Source organism: Staurois parvus, unplaced genomic scaffold, assembly GCF_062004578.1.
Source record: "Staurois parvus isolate SC_StPar_1 unplaced genomic scaffold, SC_StPar_1.0 ptg000671l, whole genome shotgun sequence".
NCBI lineage: Eukaryota > Metazoa > Chordata > Amphibia > Anura > Ranidae > Staurois > Staurois parvus.
In genome coordinates, this window is record NW_028318467.1 from 4,061,840 (window position 1) to 4,089,342 (window position 27,503).

Sequence of the window (27,503 nt, forward strand, 5' to 3'; positions counted from 1 at the left end):
ATTCCATGGACTGGTTGGTAATGGATATACAGGCATAGACAATGGTCACAACCACCCTTCTTCCTCCTCTGTATATTTTGCGCTCCTGAACTACATTAAGTTGTTGGGTTTGTTTTGGCACATTGATTTATTAGAAGTGGCAGCAATGATTTGAGCACTAATTGTATTTATCGGCACGTTCATTTAAGCACAGTTTTTGTTTGTTTTTGAGATTTGATATATACCGCCGATATCTTTTCTTATGTCTGTATGTAGTCAAATGCATTAAAATAAAAATTAAAAAAAGACATCCTATTTGCTCCTGCTTGGTTTTTAAAAAAATATATCACTGATATAGTTTTGTTCTATCTGTTCATTAAGTGCTAAAAAAAAATACCTGTTGATCCTGACAGAAATCTTGTGAGCTGATAACTTACTGTGCTCGTCGCCTGTGGTGAACTCTTACCTGTTATATTTTTCCAACTATGCCTAAAGTATTACAAAACCCTCCCGTTATGGAAAAGAGGAGAGAAGGAGGTGTTGTGTAGTCCCATCCTAGAGTGACACAGCTGATCCCCCACAGAAAAAAGACAGGTGGTGAGTGTTGTCACCCCAAGACAGGAAGTATGTTATTGGAGGATCACCAGATGGAGATTAAGAAAAAAAAAAGCCTGAAAAGGAAAAAAAAAACGAATGCAGCAACCTCATCTAAGAACTGGTAAGCTGCAATATGGCACATTTTTTGTACCTGGGTTTAGAGATACGTTAATGATTTGAGGTGGATTAACTATTTGGTATTTTTTTTTTTTTTTTAACTGAAACAAAGGCCTTACCTATAATGCCGCCAGCATCAAAAAGAGTGGACATGTCTCCAGCTTTTTTGGGATCAAAGTGAGCTAAAATACAAAGGAAACAAAAACATTAACAAAAAAACATTGTTTATATATTTTTGTGACTGTCACATTCCTGTGCATGCTCTGTGTCATATTTCATATCATTTTATATAGAGATTTGTGTGCACTCCCTCTAGTGGCTGTTTGTTCATCAGAAAATGCATTCAGCACCCTTGCTGGATGCAGAGGGCAAAAGCAGTTCCAAGGCAAATCATCAAGAGGTTGAATAATTGTTTATAAACCATCTACTGGGATTTTTACAATTTAAAAATTTTTGTTATTTATGGCACAAAGTGAGGGCTAAAACAGTCAAGAGCAATATATATGATAAGGCAGTGCACAGTATATTTGCCTTTAATGAATCAACCTCCCAGTGTCTCTGTCATGAGATAAGTAGGAGTTTGCCACTGATGGCTTCCTTTAAAAAAATTCTAGTTTCCTGTCTTGCTTCTGTCTTGAGTACTTTTTTTTCCATATTCTTCATTTAAAGTATACAGCACTCACAGAGCAGCAAAACACAATGGAAGCACACAGATATATGAGGTAACCCTTTCAAAGGCACCAAACCTTCAAGAGATACAGCATCAGTCATAGATAGCATAAAGTGCAAAGGTGACCTGGCTGGAACACCTAGCAGTAACATAACCAGCAGTATTTGAAATGGGATATGGGGACCTCCACTAAACTGAATCAGGATGCAGTCATGAAGGCGAAGGGTATAGCATTTTTTTTCTCAGAGAGTCAGGAAAGAGGATAGGTATGGGGTAAGGACTGGGTGGAGGAAGGCATACCAAAAAAAAAAGTGGAGAGTTACTGGAGGAGGGATGGATGGCTCCAATAAAGGGGGTGTTGGCGTACCATGCCTCAGTGTGGGCAGGATGCCGAGAGGGATTTCCCCTCTTCCAAGAAAGTAAACATATTCCAATGAACCCAAGTTTTAGAGTGAGCCTCATGTCGGTTTTGTGAGGAAAGTATTATGTCTTCCATCTTGTTCACTTCCCCTATTTTTAAAGCGGAGTTCCATTCACCCTGTCAAAAAATAAAAGTCAGCAGCTACAAAAACTGTAGCTGCTGACTTTTAAAAGACAGCCACTTACCTGTCCCTCGGTCCCGTGGTGTGTCCCCCTCAGCCCGTTTCAGCGGCTGACCTGTATTCCAGGAGGCCGGCATCTTCAGTGTGGGCACCCGGCTGTGATAGCTTGCGGCTTCACAGCCGGGTACCCACTGCACATGCACGAGTAGCGCCACGCTTCATGAATGGTCCTGTAGTCTTCTGGGACCTGCCACGTGTCCGAAAAGACTGCAGGGAGGGAGGGAGGAAACCTTCTGTTTCCGATCGCCTAGAGGATCGGACCGGAAATGGGAGCGGGTACCTGTCAAATTCGGGTACCCGCTCCCCCCTGCCCTCAAACCCTTAATGGGGAGCAGTCCTTAAAGAGGAACTTCCCCTTTTGGGTGGAGCTCCACTTTAAGAGTCAAAATGTGATAGAGGGAGGGCGAGGGTCTCTCCACCGCAGTGCAATGCACGATTTGGCAGCATTAAATAGGTGGTGTAGGATCAAATTGTTGTACATTTTCTCTGTAATATCCGAGACATATAAAAGAAAGAGAGCAGGATTATCAGGAAGGACATGATCGGTGAACTTCTGAGAGATACAGTGTACCTCTTTCCAGAAGTGTTCCAATTTTTGGCAGGACCAGTGATTTGGGTACTTTTAAATCACGAACCTAAAAAAAGCATGCACTGAATCCAGGGTAGGTTTGGTGTTTTTATGGCAGCTATCATAATGGCTTCCGACAATGTCCCTTTAAGAAACCTATCGGTGATTCAACTAATCCTAAAGAGGTGGAGGAGATTTATTAAAAGTTTCAGGGAGGAAAAAGATTCCATTTGTTATTACAGACCCTTCTGCATCTCTGCATGGCCCAGGCCCTCCTATTACACTGTATGGGATCTTACCGACATTCGATATATAGAGCGGAAGCCAGTAGAGAAAGGTGTAACTGACAAGCTTTGCAAACAGCAGACATAGCGAAAACTCCAGTACGCCCTGAAAGAAAACGTTTCCTCAGATTAAACAGTGTAGAGAATGGATGTTATGGGGCTCATTCACATATGCAACACAATCTCCCATTTTTTTGATCCCATCAAGTGTTTAGCATCTGCCATGGTTCCTCACTCATGTGATTGGAGGGACAGAACCTTTGCTCTTCTCAGTATTTCTGCTTTTAAGCAAGGGAGAGGGAGCAGGGTGCAGAATAAGTAAAATCTCTAAACATTCATAGAATAAAGTATGTTCAGGGGAAAATGTCTTGAGATTTAGGAGAAATGCATTGGATGTATCTAGGGTTGCCACCTCATCCCTTTAAAACCGAAGACATATTAATAACACAGGTTCTGGGCTGATTAAGGTGGTAATTAAAATCACCTTTGTGCGTTATCTGCGTTAAATTAGTCTCAGAACTTGTGTAATTAATATGTGTTTGGTTTTAAAGGGATGAGGTGGCAACCCTAGCTGTATCCCTCTTACCAACCATCAAAAAAGTCTGGAACCAAATTTTTTATGTGCATGACTCTTCATTTGAGGCACTAATTAATGAATACACACAAGTTTTAATCCTGAGGATTCAGCATTTGGCTTGTGAGCAACAGAAAACCCTACAAGGTCCAATGGACCATTCACCCCCAAAGCCAGAGGCCAGAGTTTGGACAAAAACCCCCCAAAAATAAACAAACCTTGAATCCTTTCCATTCAAAGATTTCTTTAGAAATGCTGCTTACCGGGATTGTAAGTGCCCCCCAGAAGCTAATGGCATGTGGGTGTTCAGCCAGCTCTTGAGGATTCCCAGACTCCTCGAGGTCCCCTCCAGACTCTCTCTTGAATATGTTCTCTGTGCTGCTGTTCATGGTATGGACATTCTCCAGCTCATCCTTCCCTTCTTCCTGAAATTATAACACAGTGCCATGGGGTCAGTTTTCTCCCTGGGCTATGCATGTATGCCCAAAAGATGGCTTGGTTTTTATGAAGAAAATTAAACAAATACTAACTGGTGATTTATAATGTCTTGATATTAAAGAATAGCTAAACCATAGAACAAAAATATGTGCTATATTGCAGTTTACTAGTCCTTAGATGCAGCGGTTGCATTATTTTCCCTTTTTTATAATATTAACAACATTTTTAGCAAGTACAAGAAAAAACTGCCATAAATTTAGTGTCCTATTAATTCCCTGTGAGCAGACCTAAAAGCATGAAGCAATCCTATCTTTAAATCCTTAACTTTAAACCAGGGGTCTCCAGAATTTATAAGCAAAGGCCAATTTACTGTCCCTCAGACTAAAGGAGGGCAGGACTGTGGCCCGTGAGAGTAGAACATGCCCCAGCATCAGCTGGAGTAGACAATGTCTCGGACTTTGTGGTCAGTAGGAGGAGGAATAGTGCCCATTGTTGGTGTCATTGGAAGAAATGGTGCCTCATTGTTGGTGTCAGTGGAAGCAATAATGGCTGATATCAATGGTAGTGCCCCAAGGTCCGGATAAAGGCAAGCAAAGGGCAGCATCCATCCAACAGGCCACAGTTTGGAGGCCACTGCTTTAAACCAATCTCCCCACATAATAGAGATGAACAAAGTGAAAACCTCTGTGACAACCATGACTCCCTATATAGGTACAGTGGAGAAGTCAGTGAAGCTATGAAGGGACAGGAAATATGTGATTTACAGAATTACCTTTTGAAAAAGTAAGCAAAAAAAAAAAAAAAAACTAATGCAGCCACCACATCTAAGGACTGGTAAGCTGCAATATATTACATTTTTGTTCTTGGGTTTAAATATACTTTAGGGCCTCTTGCACACGGACATATTCATTTACTGATGTTTAAGCTACACTTACATGGCCATAACATAGCCGTATAAATTTTACTGATCATTATTTATTTATTTATTTCAGGTACTTCTATAGTGCCGTCAGTTTTACGCAGCGCTTTACATATATATTGTACATTCACATCAGTCCCTAACCCTCAAGGGGCGTACAATCTAAGGTCCCTAACTCACATACATACACATACTAGGGACAATTTAGACAGGAGCCGATTAACCTACCAGCATGTCTTTGGAGTGTGGGAGGAAACCGGAGTACCCGAAGGAAACCCACGCAGACACAGGGAGAACATGCAAACTCCAGGCAGGTGGTGCCGTGGTTGGGATTCGAACCAGCGACCCTAATACTGCCAGATCATTAGGCAAGGAAAATAAGTTCCTGGGTAAATAGATTGTTTTTTTTAATATGCAAAAATTGTTCTTTTCTTTTTTTTAATGGTGTATACCATTAAATGTTTTTTTACTGCCTTGTGAATGAGGCCTTATACTCAGGATTTTGTTGACAGAAAGATCCTGAGTAAAATGTTCTGTAAAGACCTTGTGTAAAGTTGCGCAAACGTATTTGTATACAGCACATGCGTAAAATTCCCCTTCAACCTTTTCAAGATACCAGTGTTCCAGTATAACCGTGTATACACTCATGCACATATGTGTAAATTATTGCACTTAAATGTAATATTTTCTATATTTATTTTTATGGCTCTATACTCATTGCTGTATTAATGATCTTTTTTTTTTAAATCAGGTCTTTTTTATTGAAATTTGGATCCATGTACATGCATAGTTATACACTCCCAAACTCCATCATTGGACAACAGTAGTAATAACACTTTTCAATAATGCAATACAAATCAGTATACATCTGAGCATACAGAAGACATGAGCATAGATCCCAAACCACGTTTTTCATTTTTGTTTGAAAAAAATAAATATCAAAAAAATACAAAGAGACCAAGAAAACAAAAACATAAAACCTGGCTTCAAAAGAACTACTATGATCGCCTCCTTCATAGAGGCCGGGAGGGACTCTTGAAGCATAGCAGCCTTTATGCAGTAATTCAGGAAGAAATACTTTTCCAAAAACTTTATAAATTTCGATTGGCAATCCATCACTACCTGGAGACTTAGAATTGGGAAAATAATTCACCGCTAATTGTAATTCTTCCAAGGATATCGGAGCATTCAGGCTCTTCCTATCTGCAGCCCAAAGCTTCAGAAGATGAATCTCAGCAAGGAAATCAGTGAGCCTATTCATGGGGTAGGAAGCTCTAGAAGAGTAGGAAGCATAGAAGGAATTAAAGCCCTGTAGTAGTAATAGTAGGAGTATCAGTGACTGTGTTGGAGACATTTTCAATGCAGAGAAATAGGTTGATGGCTGTTGAGACTTGGCTATAACTGCCAACAAGAGACCTGTTTTCTCTCCCTCCTCAAAAAAGGTCTGAGAGGAGAAAAATAGTTTATTGTCAGCATGTTCAATAGAATTGTTGCGCGGTTATCCAAGCTTTTTCAGTTATGGGAGTGGGATTAGACATATATCCCTGTTCTGCTTTATCAACAGCTGCACTAGCATCTCTGGCCCATTGTCTAGTATTATTTTTAATTAAGGAGATCTCCTGAATGCATAAACCTCTAAAATAAGCTTTCAGAGCATCCCACAACACCATAGGTGAGGTTGAGTGCCTATTATCAAGCAAGAAGCCTCTCAAATTAGATTGTATACTGTCAATATTGGGAAAAGGGGTAGCCAAAAGGGATTGTTTCCATAATATGGAATTAATTATGTAATTATGGAATTAATTACGTAACGACAAAGACAACATAACTGGCGAGTGGTCGGACAGACCCCTAGCCAAGTACTCAACATTAGGATTAAGGATAAAAGTTGATTCTGTACCCAGGATAAGGTCTAAATGTGAAAGAGCCAAATGGGTCAGGGAGTGGCAGAAAAATTGGGCTACAACTGGATGCTTGATCCGCCAAAGATCCACAAGCCCCACTTCAGTTATGTGTCGTGCAAAAGGGGTCAAAGCGATACATATAATATGTTAATAAAATCACCAACCGCTATGACTGAAATTTGGGGATGCCATGCTATAAATTGAAATAGGCACTGCAGAACCTAAAGATGAAAAGGAGGAGGAATGTAAATATTAGCTATAATACAGACATATAAGTCCCAGTTACACAGAAGAAAAATAAATCTGCCCTTAGGGTCGATCTTCGAGGAGTTCACCTTGAGAGGAGCATTTCGGGAAATCAAGACACTCACTCCTCGGGAGTATTGCATATGTGTAGAGTGAAATTGAAGTGGAAATGTAGAATGTTGCAATAAATGGATAGAGTCCTCAGTCAAATGAGTCTCCTGCAGGCATAGGATAGCAGGTTTTTGTTGACCAACCATAGTGAAAATGGCCATTCTTTTCTTTGGATCATGTAATCCTCTCACGTTCCAGAGAGGACCGTGTCTGAGTGCTTATTCATTTGTATAAATCTGAAATAAAAATGATCTTCGGATCAAGAACCACACCCAGCGTATTTTGGAGGGGAACCCAAAGATCAGTAACCATAGATTAGGAGGGTCATACACCAGTCCAGACAGGGCCTGTAGTGATGACATGTACATTAGGTAGAACAAGATGGACACTTGAAGGTAGCAACAAAATACTAATAGAATCAAAACCTGTAACAACACAAAAAAGTCAAGGCTCCTTCCATGTCTCAGCTGGTCGGGCTCAAGAACTCCCTGCAGGGTTAAGAGGGGGGTAAAAACAAGGGCTATTGCCAATGGTGTCAGGCAATCAACCATATAAGCTTCCATAATGACAACTAGAGGCTGTCTGGACTTTCTTTTCGAGCTCCATTTTAGGCAAAATAAGAGAGCATATTCAGCAGATTTATTGGTATCATTCGATGATCTAATCAGGTGGGTTCTGGACGAAGGCTTTGCTCATTGCGATCTAACCAGTTGGATGCCGTAGTAGGTGAATCAAAAAATTGAGCCGATCCATTGGTCACCACATGTAGTTTTGCAGGGTATAACAGAATATGCCACTGAGATGAAGCGTAGGTATCTTTTAACGCCTGTGAATTTTGCCCGCTTCCTCTAGGCCTCAGCTGAGAAATCAGGAAATGTGGACACTTTGGAGCCCTGGATTTCCATATTTGTTTTCTGCCTAGCCAGGCGTAGGATAATATCTCTGTCTTTGTAGTGAAGTAGCTTCAAAAGGAAGGGTCGATCAGGGCCACCCGGTGGCGGAGCGTGGGGGCGAACCCTGTGTGCTCTTTCCACAGAGAAGAAGGGCATCAGATTATCTTTTCCAAAGGTATTAGAAAGCCAAGACTCAATAAAATCGACAGGACTCTTATCCTAAGCTTTTTCAAGCATACCCACAATCCGCAAATTACTGCGTCGGAGTCTATTTTTTACATATCCTCTACTCTGACTGCGTGTTCAGATGTTTTAGCTGAAATGGTGCGAACCGTTTGCTCCAGGGGGATCAGCTCATCCTCCACGTTGCTCACCCTACCCTCTAGCACAGCAGCTCTTTCCTTAATCTTCTGCCTCTCATGTCTGATGTGAAGTACATCCTCCTTCATGCCCTTAAATTCTAGTGTTAGTTTAGTGAGTGAGGAATCATAGGTATGGACCGCTGTAAGGATTTCTTTCAGCGTGGGTTCTGGACGGTCTGTCTCTGCGTTCTCAGTGGGCGAGGAAGGCAGCAATGCACTCACCGTATCACGAGTGGAGGAAAGCATCGGAGGTGCCAGAGCTGGCTGGTCCGCATTGGAGGAACTCAGTGGAGAAGAGGACAAGGGCTCCGGAGGTGAGTGTACCTTATGCGGTATGTGTGTGTATCTCCTCAGCTTTGCAGCTGCATCCGCTTGACGGTCTTTTGCAGCACGCTGCAGAAGCGGGGTTCTGCCATGTTGAGTGGGCCTCACAGAAGAGGCGCCTTCCTCCTTCTTCCTGGTCATAGTCACGGAGCTCCAGAGAAGGAGGCAGAGTGGGTCACTATACAGCTGTATCAGTGTTTCTTAGCGGTACCACCAATTTCTGAGTCTCACTGCAGGATTATAAGCTGTGGAACAGTGTGTCCACTCACATGCCCCCCATATTAATGATCTTTACACAACTGTGTCAGTGAAAAATGTGGTGATTATTAATGATCTTTACACAACTGTGTAAGTGAAAAATGTGGTGATTTTTTTCTCCCATGTCCAACAGGCCAAAGAAGCACTTCTAATTCCCTCTACCTAGTAGTCTCCCCAAGTTGTTATCTCATCATTCCAAATATCAATGTAGGGCAGCTTCTATACATGGATTGCCAAAGAAGTGTTTTTTTATTATAATAAATCTACTCACAATGTTCTGATCTGGCGGCGTACAGCCTACATCTTCAGGATCTGCAGAGAAAGCATAAATAAGACCCTTTGGATGAGAATTCAAGAGACAGTCTAGACCTGGCATGACTTTCTAGGATGAATGTTTGCATGACCCTTTCGCTACTCCTTGTGGGCCTTAGGTGCTTTATGATGAAGCATTCTCCCTCATAAGATTAGAACAATCAAACATCTGATTCTAACATAGGATATACCAAAATCAATCCATGCTTTATAAGCTGCTACAAAATGCACCAGTCAGGTTGTCCACCCACCAACTTTGTCACCGCTAAATCACCCCAATGCTAGGTTCCCTACACTGGGTTCCAATTTTATGGCAGATAGCCTTAAAAAAAATCAGCCTACCCACTTATAAAGCTCTAAATAACTTGCCTCCCCCTATTTATTAGAGCATCTGCTCACCCATTTTCCCACATGTGCCTTCCACCCCTCAGAGAAATGAAAATTACTTGTGCCCAGAGTTGTCTTAAAATCTTTTGGATCTCATGCATTCTATCTTACAGTACACACCATATGGAACTCACTGCCATCCATTGTCTAGGAAGCATCTCTCTGCAGACTCAAGATACACCTATAAACCTTGACTTATAGCAACACCTGATAAACCCCTTCTTAAAAGATTCCAACACCAGCTGTGAAAGAACAAATATACAGATGACTTACACTCAACTAGGAAGAAGAAACAGATGATTCCCAGCACACCGATTATAATTCCCGGTACGATGAAGGACAAGCCCCAGGCAGAAGAGACAAAAGCCCCAGCAATTAGGGAGCCCAGTATGTTGCCGACAGCTGTGTGAGAGTTCCAGATCCCCATGATGAACCCTCGCCTATTAGAGGAACAAAGTACAATGTGACAATAAGATTGCATCAATAGAAGAGTTTACAATGTGTTTCTATGGGTAAATCACATATGGAATGGAAAAACAGACATGGATTTGATGTATATTTTTTGAGGCATCCTTGGATTGTTTTTCTATTTGTGTTCTCAAAACAATGGCACACTGACACAAGGAGGGTGGGAGAGGGTCCCAGACTATTGACACACATTCACACTTGGGGGTTTCAATGACACATTGACACTCAGGGGTCTCAATGACACTCAGAGGACCCAAATACACATAAGATACTGGTGTCCTAATAACACATTTACATTTGGAGGGGTTCTCAATAGCATACTAACCCTCAAAGGTCCCAATGATACACCGTTACTCAGAGGTTTTATTAGCACAGTAATACCCAGGGGCTACGAAATAAGTACACACTGACACTGAGGAGTCCCAATGACACACTGACACTGAGGGGTCCCAATGGCACTGACACTGAGGGGTCCCAATGGCACTGACACTTAAGGGTTCAAGTTACTAATAACATTCTGGTGTCCCAATGACACACTCATATTTGGGAGGGGGGGGTGTCTCAATGACACACTAGCATTCAAAGGTTCCATGGATATAATGACACTCAGAGTTCCTAATGGCAAACACTCGGAGGCCCCACTGGCACACTGACACATAACACAGAATAATGGTGCTCTAAAGGTAGAACATCTTCAACCTCTGAAGCATACACCCAGGAAATAGACACAGCTTTAATAATAACTTACTTTCCTTTACCAAACCAATTCCCCATGCAGGCTACTACAGATGGCCATCCCGTAGTCTGAGCCAGACCATTTAAGATCTATGAAAACATTAAAAAAACTGAATTAGTGAGCTGACCTACCATAAGGAAGCATCACAAATTGAAATAGATAAGTGAAGGTTTAGCCATCATTTTAAATTATTTTTCATGGAAAGATCAGTGACATAAACATTACATTTTCCATAGAAAGTCCTGTAAATCTCTTAACGCCAAATGGACAAAGTTGAATTAGTCTGATGCTGTCACAGGATTGTAAGGATTTATACCAGATACTGTTGGCACTAATAAGACAAGTCCAGTATTTCAGAGGTTTTGGTTAGACTTTAAAGGAATAAGCTATAGTTTTTTCTGATTGAAGTTAATGGAAGATCTAAAGGAGGTTGTACAGTAAGATTGTTCAGTATATGGCCACCTCAAGGGTTAGACTAATGTTATGGGTCAGGGCATGTGGGGCAATACTACTGTTCTTTGTGCCAAAAACCTAACAATGTTATAATGGTGATCTAGTCCGTTCTGGTTATTTTGCATACTGGTATTGCTCTTTGATATTATGATCTTACCTGGAAGAGGATATAGTACCAGAGGGCATGAATGTTCCAATAAAAGCCCAGTCCCAGGAAAATTGTGAACACACCACAGATGAACATACCACCGGACAAATAATAGCGCAACGGAAGGCGTTCGCCAAAGATACCACTGCAAACAAACGAAAGCAATAAATAACAAGTAAAAAAAGATGACTTTATTCTTTCAAAGACATGTTCTCTATGGTCTTCCAATATGAGAAAACTGGTAAATAGCAGGAGCTTCCTATTCACTACATGGTGATCTCTCTCATACCAACGATAAATCTATTCTGGCTGCTCTGTGGAGCAAATGATGGTTTTAAAGCCTCAATTCAAGGGATAGAATTAATGGTTTGAAGAGAGTAACAAGTTGGTCTATGGTGTGCAGTTGTTCTTATTAGGGGTAAGTAGAGTATATTTGGCAAAATTTACCATTAAATAACTGCTTTGCCAAAATTTTCTTAAAAAAAAAAAAAACAACAAAAAACTAAAAAACTTTTTTTTGTGTTTTCATTTTTATTTTTTGTGTATTTGATCGTTGTGTGTGTGCTATCACTTTTCATTTTTATTATCCTTTTATTTCACTGCCTATTTCCTTTCTGTTAAAAAATTTAAAAGTTATGAGACTAATGAGGGGTAATTTTTGGGCACAAGGATAGGTTCAGGATGGTTGAAAAAGAGCTTCTCTAACCCTAAGGAGCTATTTAAACCCCACTGATTCATTAAACAAAAAGGCCTTACATTTGCACCTTCTTTATGGACAGTCTTGTTACACATGCCTTGTGTGTTTGCCTTTTAATCATTTTATCCCTTCCTCACTCCGTAGCTGGATGATGCTCTGTATAGCTAGTCCCACCCTTTTTTCTAGTGTATCTTCAGCTTATGTCCTGAGCATATGTAATTACTGGAGCTAGACATACTATGATTTTTTTTATCTAAAAAAAAATTCTGCTGGGGAATAGGTTTCTCATGTTGACACTGGATCATTTTTTCCTCCATCTCTGACACAGCATCATTTTTTCCAATCATTGATAATGGGTCTTATTTTTACTTTCTTTTACTGACCAATGGCTCTTTTTCTCCCACTGACTTATGACGCTGAGAAATTTTGTTCCCTCTGACAGCTAATTTTTTTCCTACTGATCAGTGACACCAGCCATTTTTCCTCCCACTGACCACCAAAAGCATAGAATTTTCTTCCCACACAGCAATGTAAGGGGCGCCGTGTCCCATAATCCCAACTGCTGCATTCTGTACACTGTGTTACATGTTACACACTCCCGGCCTCTATGCTCCATACCAGTAGTTCTCAACCACTGGTCACTTCTTATTACTTTGTAATTACATATTTTACATTCCCATACTTTTATTGTATGAGTAAAAGCTTTTTTTTCCTTTTGGGGCATGGAAGGTTTTGTAAGAATTTACTGCGCCCTGGTCTCACCAAGGTTGAAAACCACTGATTTAGAGCCTTGAAAAGCATAGGAAAACAGTAATTTCCTTTATTTATGTAAAAGACATAATTACTGTTTCAAGAGGACTTTCTCATTCATTTAATTATACTTCTGAATTGTTTCTAATTACATAAAGCTATGAAAAATCAAAAGGCAATTCAGCCATTTAAAACTAGATCATACTAGGAGTTATTTACAGTAAATTACAATTACCAGGTTTCATCATGAAAATAAAAGCATGCTGTGTCAGCATTATTCATGTCATTGTTTTGGGAGATAAATGTTATAGTTCACGCCTCTGCTGAAAATACCATCAAATATCATATTTCAGGTTTCTGCAGTTAAATATTGATCCTCTAAACCAGGGTTCTACAAATTTTCTAAACAAACTTTAGGGGGGCCGGACTGTGACCAGTGAGAAAAGAAAATGTCCTGAAATCACTGGGAGTAAACAGTGTCCCATCATTAGTATCAATGGAGGAATAGTACCCCATCATTGGTATCAATGGGAGGAATAGTGCCCCATCATTGGTATCAATGGGAGCAATAGTGCCCCATCATTGGTATCAATGAGAGTCATAGTACCCCATCATTGGTATCAGTGGGAGGAATAGTGCCCCATCATTGGTATCAGTGGGAGGAATAGTGCCCCATCTTTGGAATCAATGGGAGGAATAGTGCTCCATCATTGGTATCAATGACAGTCATAGTACCCCATCATTGGTGTCAATGGGAGGAATAGTGCTCAATCATTGGTATCAATTAGAGTCATACCCCATCATTGGAATCAATAGGAAGAATAGTGCCCCATTATTGGTGTCAATGGGAGGAATAGTACCTCATCATTGGTATCAATAGGAGCAATAGTGCCCCATCATTGGTATCAATGAGAGTCATAGTATCCCATCATTGAAATCAATGGGAGCAATAGTGCCCCATCATTGGTGCCAATGGGAGGAATAGTGCCCCATCATTGGTGTAAATGGGAGGAATATTTCCCCATCATTGGTGTCAGTGGGAGGAATAGTGCCCCATCATTGGTGTCAGTGGGAGGAAAAGTACACCATCGATGGTATCAATGGAAGAAGTGCCGCATCATTGATGTTAGTGGGAGGAATAGTGCCCCATTGTCAGTGTCAGGAACTATGCCACACTGTTGCTGACAGTGGGAGGAACAATTCCCCGAGGGCTGGATAAAAGCAAATACTAACAGTCCATAGAGAGATGCAGAGATTGAGATCATTTATTGAAAATGGACACAAATAAAGCAGGTGGCAGAGAATGTCTTAGAGTGTTACTAAACCCACAACAGTACAATCAGTCTGTATATGCAGTAGAGCATGCTTGTTATACTCACTGTGGAACTTAAGGGGTTAATATTCCACATTGTGTAAAAGGGTGTTTAATCCTGTCTTCTCTGATCCTCCCCTTCTTCCACATTCCCATTTCACCTCCTGATAGAACAGAGCCTTGGGAACACTCTGCATATGCTCAGTTTGGTGTGTATTGCTAGAGAGTTTTTTCTTTTTCTTGGGAGGGTGCATGTGATCAGCACAGGGACAATTAGCACTGTCCATACAGAGGGTCAGGGGTCATGCAATCTCATAGGGCAGTGAGAGGAGAATAAAAACTCCAACAAGCTTTAACAAGAGCTCGGCCAGACACTGATAGAAGTCACAAGACTGCTCTAACTGCTGATGAGAAAAGGTATTTAGCAGTTTATATTAACTACAATAATTGCATTTCCATGTTCTGTGTACTGTGATATAGTTAATGCAGGGTCCTGGGTTTAGTAACACTTTAATGCACTTTGCAGCTAACAGTTCTTAATCAGAAGGCTAAACATGATCATGAATTAATGCTTGTGTTTTGGAATAAACCCTTTGAAGGGACATTTCTGCCTAAGGGAACCAAAAGGGAACTGGGAGAATTTTTGGATATTGGAAATAGCCTTTCCCTAAAGAGAAGGTAGAATAGACAAGACTATAAAGCCAAATGCTAGTGGATACCTGACCATAACACCTATATGAGCTTGTTAGGCATCTCATTCCATAACCATGGCCATTAATATGGAGTTGCCCCCTTAAAAACTCCACTCTTTTGGCAGGTTTTTCGCAAGATTTTGGAGTATGTCTTTGGAAAGTTTTGCTGATTTGTGAGGTCATGTACTGACGTTGGACCCATCTCTCAATTGGTGTTCCAATTCATCTAAAAGGTGTTCAGTAGAGCTGAGGTCAGGGATCTGTGCAGGGCACTGGAGTTCTTCCAAACTAAACTGGTCAAACCTTGTCTTCATGGAGCTGGCTTTGTTCTGGCACAGGAGAATACCAGATTGAAAAATATCCTAAAATGATTACCTATAGCAATGTTTAATCACATCACAAACATAGGCTTCTATGCATGTTGGGCCAGGGCCTATCTCAGCCCAGCACTGTCAAGGACAGTGGTCAGATATTACCAGGGGCGGACTGACCATTTGGAAACTTGGGCACTGCCCGAGGGCCCGGAGTCAGTAGGGGGCCCCATGAGATGCCCCTGGTACCTTTTTCATAGGCTTTTTTCAGTTTGGGCAAGGACACAGGGGCCCCATGATCCCCTATTGCCCGGGGGCCCCATGAGTTGTCAGTCCGCCCCTGGATATTACTGAAAGAATGGAGTTGCAGAAGTGAGGTAATCCAGGTTTAATGTTCTGCCAAATTCATAAACATTTTTAAGAATGATCAGGGGGAAAACACTCATTACTTTATACGCCTCTGAAATGTTTGATAACCTAATAGCCTTGTCATTTCTTTTATCTACTCTAAACAACCTAGTAAAGTTGAAATGCAATAAAAGTTTTATGTTATTACTTTGAAATTTGCTACATTGCTGGGCCTGCCAGGTTAAAGAGCATCTCAAACTTCTTATCTATAGGATCTTTCAATGAAGGAACATCTTCAGTTGGTACAGCAAGATGTTTGTTTAGGGCTGAGATGGTAGGATCAATTACTGCAACAGATCACTTATTTGTGAACTCTTTTCCATTCAATAGAGTTCAGCAATGATTTTCGAAGGAGTGAAAATCGTTTTATGGAGCGATCCAATCGTCAGACTGTCCATACGATTTGTTTATGAACAGGGAATTTTTTTACATTTTGCCGATCTTTTTGTACCCAAAGGGACAAGGCAAGATGGAAGAAAATCAAGTACTAAAATGCAAAGGCTTTTGCGCATAGCATAAGTGAGCATGCCCACATTAGCAAATATATTGCATGAAACCACAGCTTTAAAGTGGTTGTAAAGGCTGAAGGTTTTTTACATTCTGTGTGTAGTAGTGCCCCCAGCCCCCTCAATACCTATCTTAGCTTCATCACGATCCAGCAATGTGAATAGCAGCCGCGGTTGTCCCAGGTCTCTGCCTCCTCATTGGCTTAGTGTGTGAATGGACACACAGAGCAGCGGGCGCCCCCATAGCAAGCTGCTTGCTGTGGGGGCACCCGACAGACAGGAGGAGCCAGGAGAGCCAGTGGTAGACCCGAGAAGAGGAGGATCCAGGCTGCTCTGTGTAAAACCACTGCACTCAGTAGGTAAGTATAGACATGTTTGTTATTTTACAAAAAGAAAATGAACCTTTACAATCGCTTTAAGTGTATAGGAGTATGGGAGTGAGGAATCTTCCACGGCCTCCTCCATTGTGTCCTCCTTGTTTCCTTCTGTGCCCACCTCTTCTAGGCCAGGCATATCTGGATCCAACTCAGGTAGAGATGGAGATGCTGGAGAAGGGGCCTAGCATTTTCTGGTCCTGAACAGAGATGGCTGTATTAAAGTCATTAGCTGTCTGAGGAATTGTGTCATAGATGCAGAAAAATCTGCTTTTGTCAAGTAGGGTGCTTGTTGAGTGCGTGAAATGGAGCAAAAGTCAGAAGACAGGTGTGTTGTGCTCCAGTGTAAGGAAAGAATCATCACTCTGAGGTTTCATGTGCTTGTGAGCCTTTAGCAGGACAAATGTTCACCATAGCTATGGGTGAGGGTATTCCTCTGTGAGGTACTTACACTGTAGGTTATAGAGTGTCTGGAAGGAGTACACAGCAACTCAGATGTACTGTCCGATAGTAAAGTCCTCATGGTGAAGGGCAGGAGGAAGAGCCCGAGTACCCAATAAAGGCTCTAGGCTGAAGTGGCATTGAAGTGTTTGACCAGTGGTGTGATGTAACACCTGGTTTTCCATCTGAGGATAAGCTTGAGTGGTTGAATTTTAGCGCGAAGATTTAAAATTATGCACTGTACAGTGAGCACTGTATATTCCAAGTATAACCCCAGTCAGAGATACAGGGTGACCTTGTCTACTGTATATTGCTGGTCATTAGATAGAGTCCAGGATTTGTCCGTCACAGTGGGCATACCCCTGAAGGGGTTTTCAGGGTCTGTTTCATAGGGATGGACCACATCCCTTGACCTGTATGGCACCCTGTGGTTATCTACACATGTTGAACAAAGTGCTGAGGTAATCATCCAAGCACGAACCAGTGCTCAAAACCAGATTACTGGTCATCCTCATGGAGTGAAGTCCAAGTATGGCTCCCAAGGTTTTATCGAGGGTGCACTCAGATAAAATGCACTTCAGATACAGATGCACTGCTTATATTGTGGTATTAGAAGACAGTGAAGGAATTGATTGAAGAGTTTATAAAAGAATTCAAAGATAAAAAAATATTAATTAGTTAAAGGAGAAGTAGGGTGAAACTTCATTCTGCACTCCTGTGACCCGTATTCAACTGACAGCGGGCTAAATCCGCTGTTGGCTAACGTCACTTAGCTGGTCCAGACTTTGGAGGGATCCCAACTTTAATGTTGATTCACCCAGATGCCTGACGGGCAGCTGGATCAACCTCTTGGCGCACTGTTGGGAGCCTGAGCTAGTTGCCCTGCCCCATCCACAGCTCAACGCTCCAGTGAACCCTGGAAGGTTAAACTAAAAGCCAGTAACTGACATTCACTGGCTCTCTGTTCACTGAAGACTGAGAACTGTGCGATCAGTGGCCTTTGATTCATCAGTTCTCGGTGTAAAGGCACCAAGGGACAGATGCCGCATCGGATTGTTGCTTCATCCACCTAAGTGAGTATACATGTTTGTATGTTTTTTTCAAAACCCGCACTTCTCTTTTAAGCAAAGAGTGATTTCTCTGTAAGGGAGAAGAGGTCCATTACCTTTGGAAAGTAGCAAAAAAGAAATTAAAACTCAAAGATTCAGATAGCGATATAGGAGAGGTGCCCAACGACGTGTCCTCAAAAGCTTGTCAATCGCCTTGTCAGGAATAGGCTCAGCACAGGTGGTGCTGGGGCTCACCTGCCTTTTGGGCTGCAGTACCAGTGCTGGCCAACGGGTGCTCTCAACAGCCAGAATCTCACTCCTGCAATCAAGCCATCACCTGAGGCTGATTGCAGGAGGTGTATTAAGCAATGGTCAGGCCTGCTGTCAGTGCCTTGGTGTTTGTTTCCCATGAGCCCCTGTACCTGGTCCTGTCTTCTGCCTGCCTGCCTGTTTCCCCTGCTTCACTGACACTGATCAAACTCCGCCTGCACTGACCTCGGCTATTCCTGACCTTTCTCCTGCCTGCTCCGTTTGTACCTTGTCTGCCCGATTGTTCCTGACCCGGCCTGCCTGACCACTCTACCTCTCCAGCCTGACTACGCCTGTCTGTGCTCCTGAACATACTGACATTAGTTGGAGGTTTGGTTTTGTTTGTACTGTGCGTTGTATACTTGTGTAGTTCCTAATAAATTATATTCTTATACATCACTCCTGAAGCCTGCGTTTCCCTGTGTCAGTCCACACACCTCTGGTCATACCTGGAGCCCTGACACGCCTGAAGGTACAAGCCTATAACTCAGGGTCTACAAATACCCCAGCTGACATATAGCTGCCTCTAAAAGTTGGATTTTGGCTCCTGGTTTCTATCTACTCTGGATCCATCTCTCTACTAACACATACCTACATACCTATTTCTTATTTGGGACAGAGTACAGATGAGTTGTCCTCTAGAATTAGTATACTGGTAGGCAGTAATTGGCAACAAAAACAAGTACTTTCACACACACAGTTGGGTCACATTCTTTAACTGGTGTCTGATCTTTGCTGGGCTCACAATATTAGTATTTTTTCCAATTTAGGTCAGGTTTGTTGGTTTACTATAGCATATCTGATTATTGTTAGTATTTGTCAAAATCTCCTCAGTGATATCTTCATATACTGACCTTAGGAACATGCCAATGGCGTACGAAAATAGAAACGCCGTGTCCAGAGACCCCAGAAGTTCTTTGTAATTGGGACCATCTAAATTGAAAAGACCAAATTTATATTCTTTATATACATTATTTCTTTAGCAGCAGCCAAATTAAGCTATAATGTTGCTCATTTTAGAAAGAATTATGGTAGAGTTTGTCCAGGCTTTAGGATGCAAAACACACTTTGGAAAAAAAAACTACTTACCTTGTTGTAATAGGTAGCCCTGTATTTTACATATCTTTAGAATGTACTATATATACAAACCAGAAATACAAAATATTTTCCAACAAAGGAAATTTTGAAAGTATCCGACATGTGTGACCTCACAGAAAAATGATTTTCCACGAAGATTTAGTCACATGCCAACTATGGGTCTCGTCTTAAGATTTTCCAAACAAAAGAGAATTTAAAGAGAAGTTCAAGACTGACATTACAAATAGCAATTATTACGCATTGATTTAAATAGCACAGAGGAAATAGTTACTATGCTGATCCTAGGATATGCAAAAGACTAATTATGGAATACTACAGATCTATCCCAGAGGCATTAATGTCGCCCTCACACCTTCATGTAGAGTAAATGTAAACCCAATCTCTAAAATCCCATATATTAAAAGCTGTAATGTGAATATCATTTCAAACAAGTGATAAACCAACAGGTAAGATCTTCTGACCACCCTGTAATTAATGTCTGCGGCCATACACTAGTTGAATTTTGTTCACGATTTTTTGTTTTAAGAACATTCGTTCAATCTTCTAATCATTAATGGGGTCAAATTGACATTCTTTTTCTACCACAAATTCGAAGGAGCAGAATGGAATTTTTTTTCTTGAAACGACAGGGTAAGTGGCTTTCCTTCAGTAAAATCTACTAGTACCAAAATCAAATGCGAAAAGAAAACTACATTTTGAAGAACTTTCAAATAACACTCATCTTAGGGGTAGGTGTCGGTCACCAGAGGCATGATGAGAAACTCAATTGTGATTACTCAAGCATCATGTGACCAGGGCAATAGGAAGCCACTTAAAAAGGAAAAGTGATTAATGCAGTTTGCAACCTTTACACAAGCCGCTTATCTGCGAATTGTGTGTAAATTAAATGATTCATTGTTGGGCTTCAATGATGAGGGACCATAAATGAGCAACACAAAGGATGATCAATGGTTGCTAATATCCCATTTGTGCCAACAGGTAAATACATTCATGGCATTATAATCCAATCCTTCACTTTAATATGGAAGCCGGAGGGCATTAGATGCCTTGGGGTTTATTTACTAAAGCTGGAGAGTCCAAAATCAGACTCCCTTCTGCATAGAAACCAATCAGCTTCCAGGTTTCATTGCCAAAGCTTCATTGAACAAGCTGAGGTTAGAAGCTGATTGGTTTCTATGCAGAAGGGAGTCTGATTTTGGACTCTCCAGCTTTAGTAAATAAACCCCCTTGTGTCTGCCGTCCCTCTTTCCTACAGGTTTAACTATCCATCAGACTCTGTGCGGTCTACATGAACATCGCTCACCTCAGTGGCAACGCATACATAGGATAATAGTCAGCCTTTCTTGGAAACTTTTGCCCAATGGCCCATTGTTCTTCTTTTCCTCCCATCCATATGTGTTGGCATTGGTAAAGAAAAATGTCTGTCTAGATTGTTGCTCTGCTGACATATTATTTGTTCAACGTGAAAAACTACTGAACACACACATGTATTGTCCTAATTTACTTTTAACCTTTCTTCTGATAAACAAGTAACAAAAAAATATGTATAATAAAAGGTCTACAAGTCATTAAAGAGGCTGAATGTATTACAGATGTAGCCAGGTGCTGGATAGATCATTATGTCTTTCAGGGACATTTACAGATGTGACTATGGTTACTCCTTTCTCCCTATTGCCCAGTACTGGGACTGCTACACCACTTCCTATTAGCAGAGTGGATCCAGTTCTTCCACAGCAGAGACAGCAGAGGATCTAGGGACCTGTAGTCCTACAGCCAATACATACTGTATTTCTGAGTGCTGATTGAACTACAACTACCAGAGCTGGTGAACCAGAAGGATGCTGGGACAGCAGATATATTCTACAGCAAGGGACTGTCTCTCTCTCTCTCTCTCTCTCTCTCTCTCGGTGTGGGATTCAGAACACAGGGGGACTGCCGTTCTCCTCCAGAAACAAATTGCTTGCCTACTGACTTGGGACTCTGCACATTAGTTCAGCACAGTGACACCAATTGCCACAACAGGATCCCATCAGCTTCTCAGCATTTGGACTGTCCCAGTCTTCCCACAGACATTTCTGCTCTCTGCACTGACAGGCTTTCAGGTAACTCTGCATATCCCTGCAAACAGTCAAAAGCCTGGGCAAGAACTCTGTTCCTAGGAGGCCATGCTATCCATAGGATAGGTGAGCAGGTGGCTGCTCAACCTCTTTCTGTCATCACTCTAGAGACATTGCATGCAGACACTTTTACATCTCAGTTACCAGGAGACCTTTGCTTTGAGCAGTACCAGGGCTTATCTGTTTAACTTCAATGAATTACCAGTACTCACTAATGCTTATGGGCCCCAACATTGCTAGCAGAAGACAGAACACCACCGTATCGGGAACTTTAAACATTACAGGGCTCAAATCACAATCTCTATTTAAAAGGGACCTTTTTTCTTCTAAGGCCATTGTTATTCAATTTAGGGTACTTATATCTATACATTTACTTAATTCTATGCATGCCTCCTTGCAGCGTTGATGGCATAGAGAGAGCTGATAAGTCAACAAGCCTTTTCCTCCCCCTCTTGCAGCTAGTGTTGAAGCTTACTACTCATGATTGTATAACCTGTTAATGTTTCTACTCTTTTGAACAAGTCTAATATAGAGGTGTTACTAAATAATTGTGTCACTTGCACTATTATTCCATACTGCTGAAATATACCTGAACCCAGAGGGTCAGAGGTGTTGAGAGGGTTGCAAGGTCAGGGCAACCACTGGGAACAAGCATTATCAAGTGTCCCCTGCGGGGGGTAACGCTACACATATATTTAGAATGCCGGAAAGCTTAGTCCCATTCAGAGCTCTAGTGACATTTTACGGCAGGAAGGTCTCACTTTGTGACAAGGACTATTTGGTTTTAACCATATGGTTATAGGGATCGTTTATTATATATTAAATGCTTTTATTTATATCAGGTTATTAGCAATATATATGAAAGGGTTTGTATTTTTAGATTTTCAGTTTATTTTATGCTGTTCTTTTCTTAGCCCTGAAGTGGGAGTGTTAGGCCCCTGAAATGTGTTGGATTTTCCACTCCTTGTTGTGATCAGTAAACTCTTACTGGAGTCAATCAAGTCTTCTGGTGCTCTCATCTTTTTTAATGCACTTCTGACTTCTCCAGGAACCATTTAGGAAACAGAGCTGCCTCTAAAAAGGTAAACCCCCTTATTTTGTTATCCACCTATCCTGGGGTCTAACACTCCACCAACATATGTTCAGGGGAATTTAATAAAGGATAAGACCCCACATCTCTCCTCTGCAATGTAAAGCATTAGATCAAAAAAAAAAGCATTGATCTAGTGCTTTAAAAAAAAATGTCCAGAGCCGGAAGTGACATCGCTTGGGTCCTCCAAGGGCATAGAGATGAGTGGAGGCCATCTTTCCTTCATTAATCTCTATGCCCAGCGCCGGGATCGTTCAATGGTCTCTCAGGTAAGACTGAGAACTACCGAGCGGCGGCCAGGAGCAGCAGCGGCAGGCGCGCGGCCGTGAGGGGCGCCAGTGGCGGGATTTTTTCGGCACCTGTATCAGTGCTTTTTTTCATATCTTCCAACAGCCGAAAGGGGTGTTTTCGGCCAACATGTTTTCGCCACTAAAATTTTGGTGCATCCCTAATGGATACGCCCGCTGCCATGTACTGTCAATCATCAGCCAGGCAGGCCTGATGGGGAGCTAGTCTGTAAGTTCCCCAGCAGGTTCCCCCCACCCTACTACAAAACCCCTTGGCCATATGCCTACAGATGAACAGAGAACAATGAAGAAGCCAAAAACATCCATGACTATTAGCAGAATTCTGCAATCCCAGCAGCAGAAGAGGTATAACTGAAACAAACCTTTGTGATTGGACGCGTTATGGTACCACGCACCTTACTGCATGGCACATTATGTGCGTTAGCACATTTTGGTGTCATTCATGCAATGGCACCCCGATGTACTAAGGCAACACAGTTCTGATGCACATGCTTGGCAGTGACCTCAGCACAAAGTAATGCATGGTGTTCAGCAAAAATGCCGAATGTCCATTTTTTTAATCCGTTCCTGTGTGTTGGCCTATTCAAAATGAGTGGGATGCCTTAACACCGCACAGGTTAACGTGTGATGCACAATGCAAGTTAAGGCAAAGCCCGAGAATGAAAAAAACTAGATGAAAAGTTTTATTAGCACAGATATCATCAGTATGAGGCTCATATATATTCCCACTTACCGAACGGAGCCCAGTTACACCATGTGGTGTCATTTTCAGAGAGGTTTGCTGGAGGGTTGGGAAATTCAGAGCAATTTCGATGCAGCTGACCCTGTATGCACAAAACAAGAGGTTATTAATATACAACGGCTGTGTAAAGAGCCAGGATAATGTGCAATGTGCCCTGACCTATAGGAAACAATCAAAAGTCAGTTCTCTGAAATTGGCTCAATTAATAAATGAATTTTTGGTTGGTTGATGTGGGTTAGCGCATATGATTGTGCTCTGTGCTGCCACACTTTACATGCACAATGTTGCAAGCGTCGTTGTCTTACTACAAACACACAAGTGGCTTGTAGTAAGTGATGAAAATGTTTAAAGCTGAAATTTAATCTCTTAGATTGTAAGCTCCAAGGATCAGGCCCTCCTAACCCTTTTGTATTGAACTGTATTGTCTCCCGTTATATTGTAAAGCGCTGAGCAAACTATTGGCGCTATATAAATCCTGTATAATAATAATAATTTCATCTGCTAATTTTTTTGCCTTCCCTGATTCCTCCTCTTTTTCCACCTCATTAACATATTAAAAAACTTTATATAAAACGTTTCCGTTTTCATTACTTCCCCTATTTGAGACCCAGTGATATCATCACATTTTCTCTTTGTTTCTCTAGGCAATGCCGGCAGATCATGGCTGGCGGGAGGGGCATAGCTTCCTGAAAACATCACAGCACCCTGCCTCAGTCCTCCTCTTAAAAGCCCTCACTCCTGATGTAAGCAGTGGGCTGGCTCTTGGTAGGAGTTATACAGATGCTTTAACCACTTCAATACCGGGCACTTTTCACCCCTTCCTGCCCAGGCCAATTTTCAGCTTTCAGTGATGTCACACTTTGAATGACAATTGTGTGGTCATGCAACACTGTACCCATAAAAAAATTGTATAATTTCTTTTTTCAGACAAATAGAGCTTTTTGGTAGTATTTAATCACCACTGAGTTTTTATTTTTTGCTAAATAAACAAAAAAACCCCCACAAAACGTTTGAAAAAAAATGCGTTTTTCTTCGTTTGTAAATAAATAAAAATAACAAGTTAATTTTTTTTTCTTTTTTCTTACATTTTTAAAAAAATACTTTGTTTTCAACACACTACGACAAGAGCAATAGAATATTACCATAGTAACAATGAACTACTCTGGGTAAGTGATCAGGAGTTTTTTTTTTTATACATTATGATTGCTAATACCAATGTATTTCATTGATATTTGCAACCATTGTTACTGAATGAAACATTCAGTCTTTTGTTGTGATTAGCTGTAGTTGGGCAAAGCTCATCACATGATACAGATGGGCTGTGATTGGCCCTGTCTGTACCATGTGACTGCTTTGACCAATAACAACAAAGTTGTATACAGTGGATGGCATGAAAGGAAGCCATCGATTGTATACAATTGTCATGTGATCTGCTGTGATTGGTTGCAGCGGTCACATGACCCTGGCAACGGGCCAGCATAGGAATCTGTCATTGGCTGTGTCCCATGGACACAGCCAGCAACAGATCGCGCAGCTGCGTGGCTCGCGGCACCTTCTGACAGGACGCCATATGACGCCCACTCAGAAGGAGAAGTATCCCACCCAGCCGTCATTCTGCTATAGGTCGGGCGGGAAGGTGTTAATAGACAACGGTCAGTCTAGAGGAGTAAGCATTCCTAGGCAGGCTGTATTTGCATGCAGACTGCCCTAGGTAACACCTACAAGTGATGCTGACCCTTCCTGGGTGAAAGAACTGAAATCCAATGAATGAAAGGAGCAGGCCAGGGACAATCAGGCTGGGAGGAAAGAGCTAGATGATGCTGGACATCCTCCAGTCTGGAAATGTGATGGGCTCCATTTGACTTCTAATGCACATTATGAGAAGCTCACAGTGTGCAGTGAAATCACGCGCAGTTCAGCTTACAGCAGCCGGGCTGAATCGGTGTGCCGGGGTGACTAGCTCCTGTGCATGCGCAGGAGTGACATCATCCCATGCCAGCCAATGAAAATGGATGAAACCTGGCACACAGGGGAAGAAGGTGACAGGGAAGGCGAGGGAGCATGGGGAAGGTAAGCGTCCTTCCCTTTAGTTCCACTTTACGAACATTGACAGTGGCACACTGTCAATGTTGGTGATTTGACTCCCCATGACTCTCAATGTTGGTGATTTGACTCCCCATGACTCTCAATGTTGGTGATTTGACTCCCCATGACTCTCAATGTTGGTGATTTGACTCCCCATGACTCTCAATGTTGGTGATTTGACTCCCCATGACTCTCAATGTTGGTGATTTGACTCCCCATGACTCTCCATGAAGGTACATTGGTGGGTGTAGATGGCTCCGCTGTATTTAGCTGTAATTCCATTCTCACCATTGTTACAGGCGACCCGGGGGGGGGGGGGGGGGGGGCAGCTGACAAACATGTGATATGCATGACGGTTCAGTGCGAAGGGAACACTCTGAACTCACTGGGAAACTTTTTTCCTCCTACTTCTCTTTTCAATATACTGTATATATGAATGTGATCAGATTCATCTTTGAAAGATGTTGTTTCTGTGTACAGTTTGTAATTAAAGTCTTTCTTAAGTAGAAGCTTTTTTAGCCCCTTGATGCCGAGCGCACGCAAATATGTGGCCTCTCGGCATCTGGACCTTGACGCAGAGCAGCCACATATTTGCGTGCCATTAGAAAATACATATGTGCTGAGAGCGCGCACCCTGAACGTTCCCAGCACATATGTCCGTGACTCACGGAAAAGTCCCGATCTCCTCTTGCGATTGGGACCTTTTCCAATCATGTGACCGTGAATCATGGCGGTCACATGACCCTAAAACCCCACCTGCCTCCCAGCTTCTAAAACTCTTAAAGGGCCAGGAGGCGCAAAGCGGTTAAATGTTGTGAGAAGCACAGAAAGTTAAAGTAAAATAACCCTAACTATTCTTAAATATGTCCCTTCCCCCCGCCTGACACCTATGCAAAAAAGATTTGTATATGTATCTAATTTCAGGCCGTTCTGGTCTGGTCATGTGATCGGATCTCATGTGTTAGCCAGCGCTGGCTGCAGGGGAGAGGAGGGAGCGCCCACAATGGGTGGGGCATAGGAAGCCTATGGGTGACATCACCACTTCTAGGCACAGCCAGCTATTGTAGAGGGCTCTCTCCTCTGCCCTGTAGTTGGTGCTGACTGACACAGGGGATCACATGACCGGACCGGCTGAAAAGAAGTATACAGACCTTTCCTACACTGCTTAGTCTCAATAGGTGTGAGGAGCCAGGAGGGAGCATTTTTACAATTAGTTAGGTGTAGCCTGGAATTCCAGCAGATTGTAAGGTGTGTGGGCAGCAGGAAAACAGCTTCTTCCCTAGAAGACTAAATAGGCTGATCTCAGCAGTCATAAGCAGGGATGCTAACCACATTCCCCGGATACTTAGCAGAGGACTAGGGGAAACATTTACAATCTGCATTTGAAATAATGAGAATGTGGAACTGCCAGTTTGTCAGCCATTACACAAAGAAACTCATATATGTACGGAACAAAATAGAAGCTGGAATTGCTATGATGTGGAGTGCGGCTCGCAGCAACTTCAGGAAAGAAGCTGTAAGGCTAGGTTCACATCTGTGCGGGTGGTGCCGCTGTGGATCCGCACAAAAATCCATGCAGCCGCACCGACCACACAGAAGAATGCGGGCCGGCCGGCGGGTGCCATTAATTCTATCAACACACCACTTGCATTGGAGACTGAGGTTCCCGTGTGGGCTGCGGTTTCCAAAGAAGTGCAGGGACTTCTTCCCTGCATGTGCCGGGGCACTGGAGTCCATTCAAATGAATGGACTCTCATGCCTGCGCAAAACGCGGCCCGCACGGCTGCATATATGTGAACCGGGGGTTAGCCCTCATGCACACGGGACGTTTTTACAGAGGCTGTTTTTGGCTTTTGACATTTTT

The 27,503-nt window shown here is 42.2% G+C and overlaps 1 protein-coding gene across 2 annotated transcripts in view; it reads right to left on the bottom strand.

Moving 5' to 3' along the window:
- Positions 1–27,503, bottom strand: part of SLC37A2 (solute carrier family 37 member 2) — a 76,649-nt gene that overhangs the window by 17,624 nt on the left and 31,522 nt on the right. For both annotated transcript variants that reach the window (XM_089652123.1, XM_089652124.1), the window contains exons 3-11: positions 23,546–23,636; positions 19,054–19,132; positions 11,360–11,495; positions 10,762–10,838; positions 9,819–9,985; positions 9,118–9,158; positions 3,655–3,816; positions 2,833–2,923; positions 813–875 (exon numbers count right to left, since the gene is read on the bottom strand). In XM_089652123.1, the coding sequence (XP_089508249.1) occupies positions 813–875; positions 2,833–2,923; positions 3,655–3,816; positions 9,118–9,158; positions 9,819–9,985; positions 10,762–10,838; positions 11,360–11,495; positions 19,054–19,132; positions 23,546–23,636 (907 nt within the window). The remainder of the gene's footprint in view (positions 1–812; positions 876–2,832; positions 2,924–3,654; positions 3,817–9,117; positions 9,159–9,818; positions 9,986–10,761; positions 10,839–11,359; positions 11,496–19,053; positions 19,133–23,545; positions 23,637–27,503) is intronic.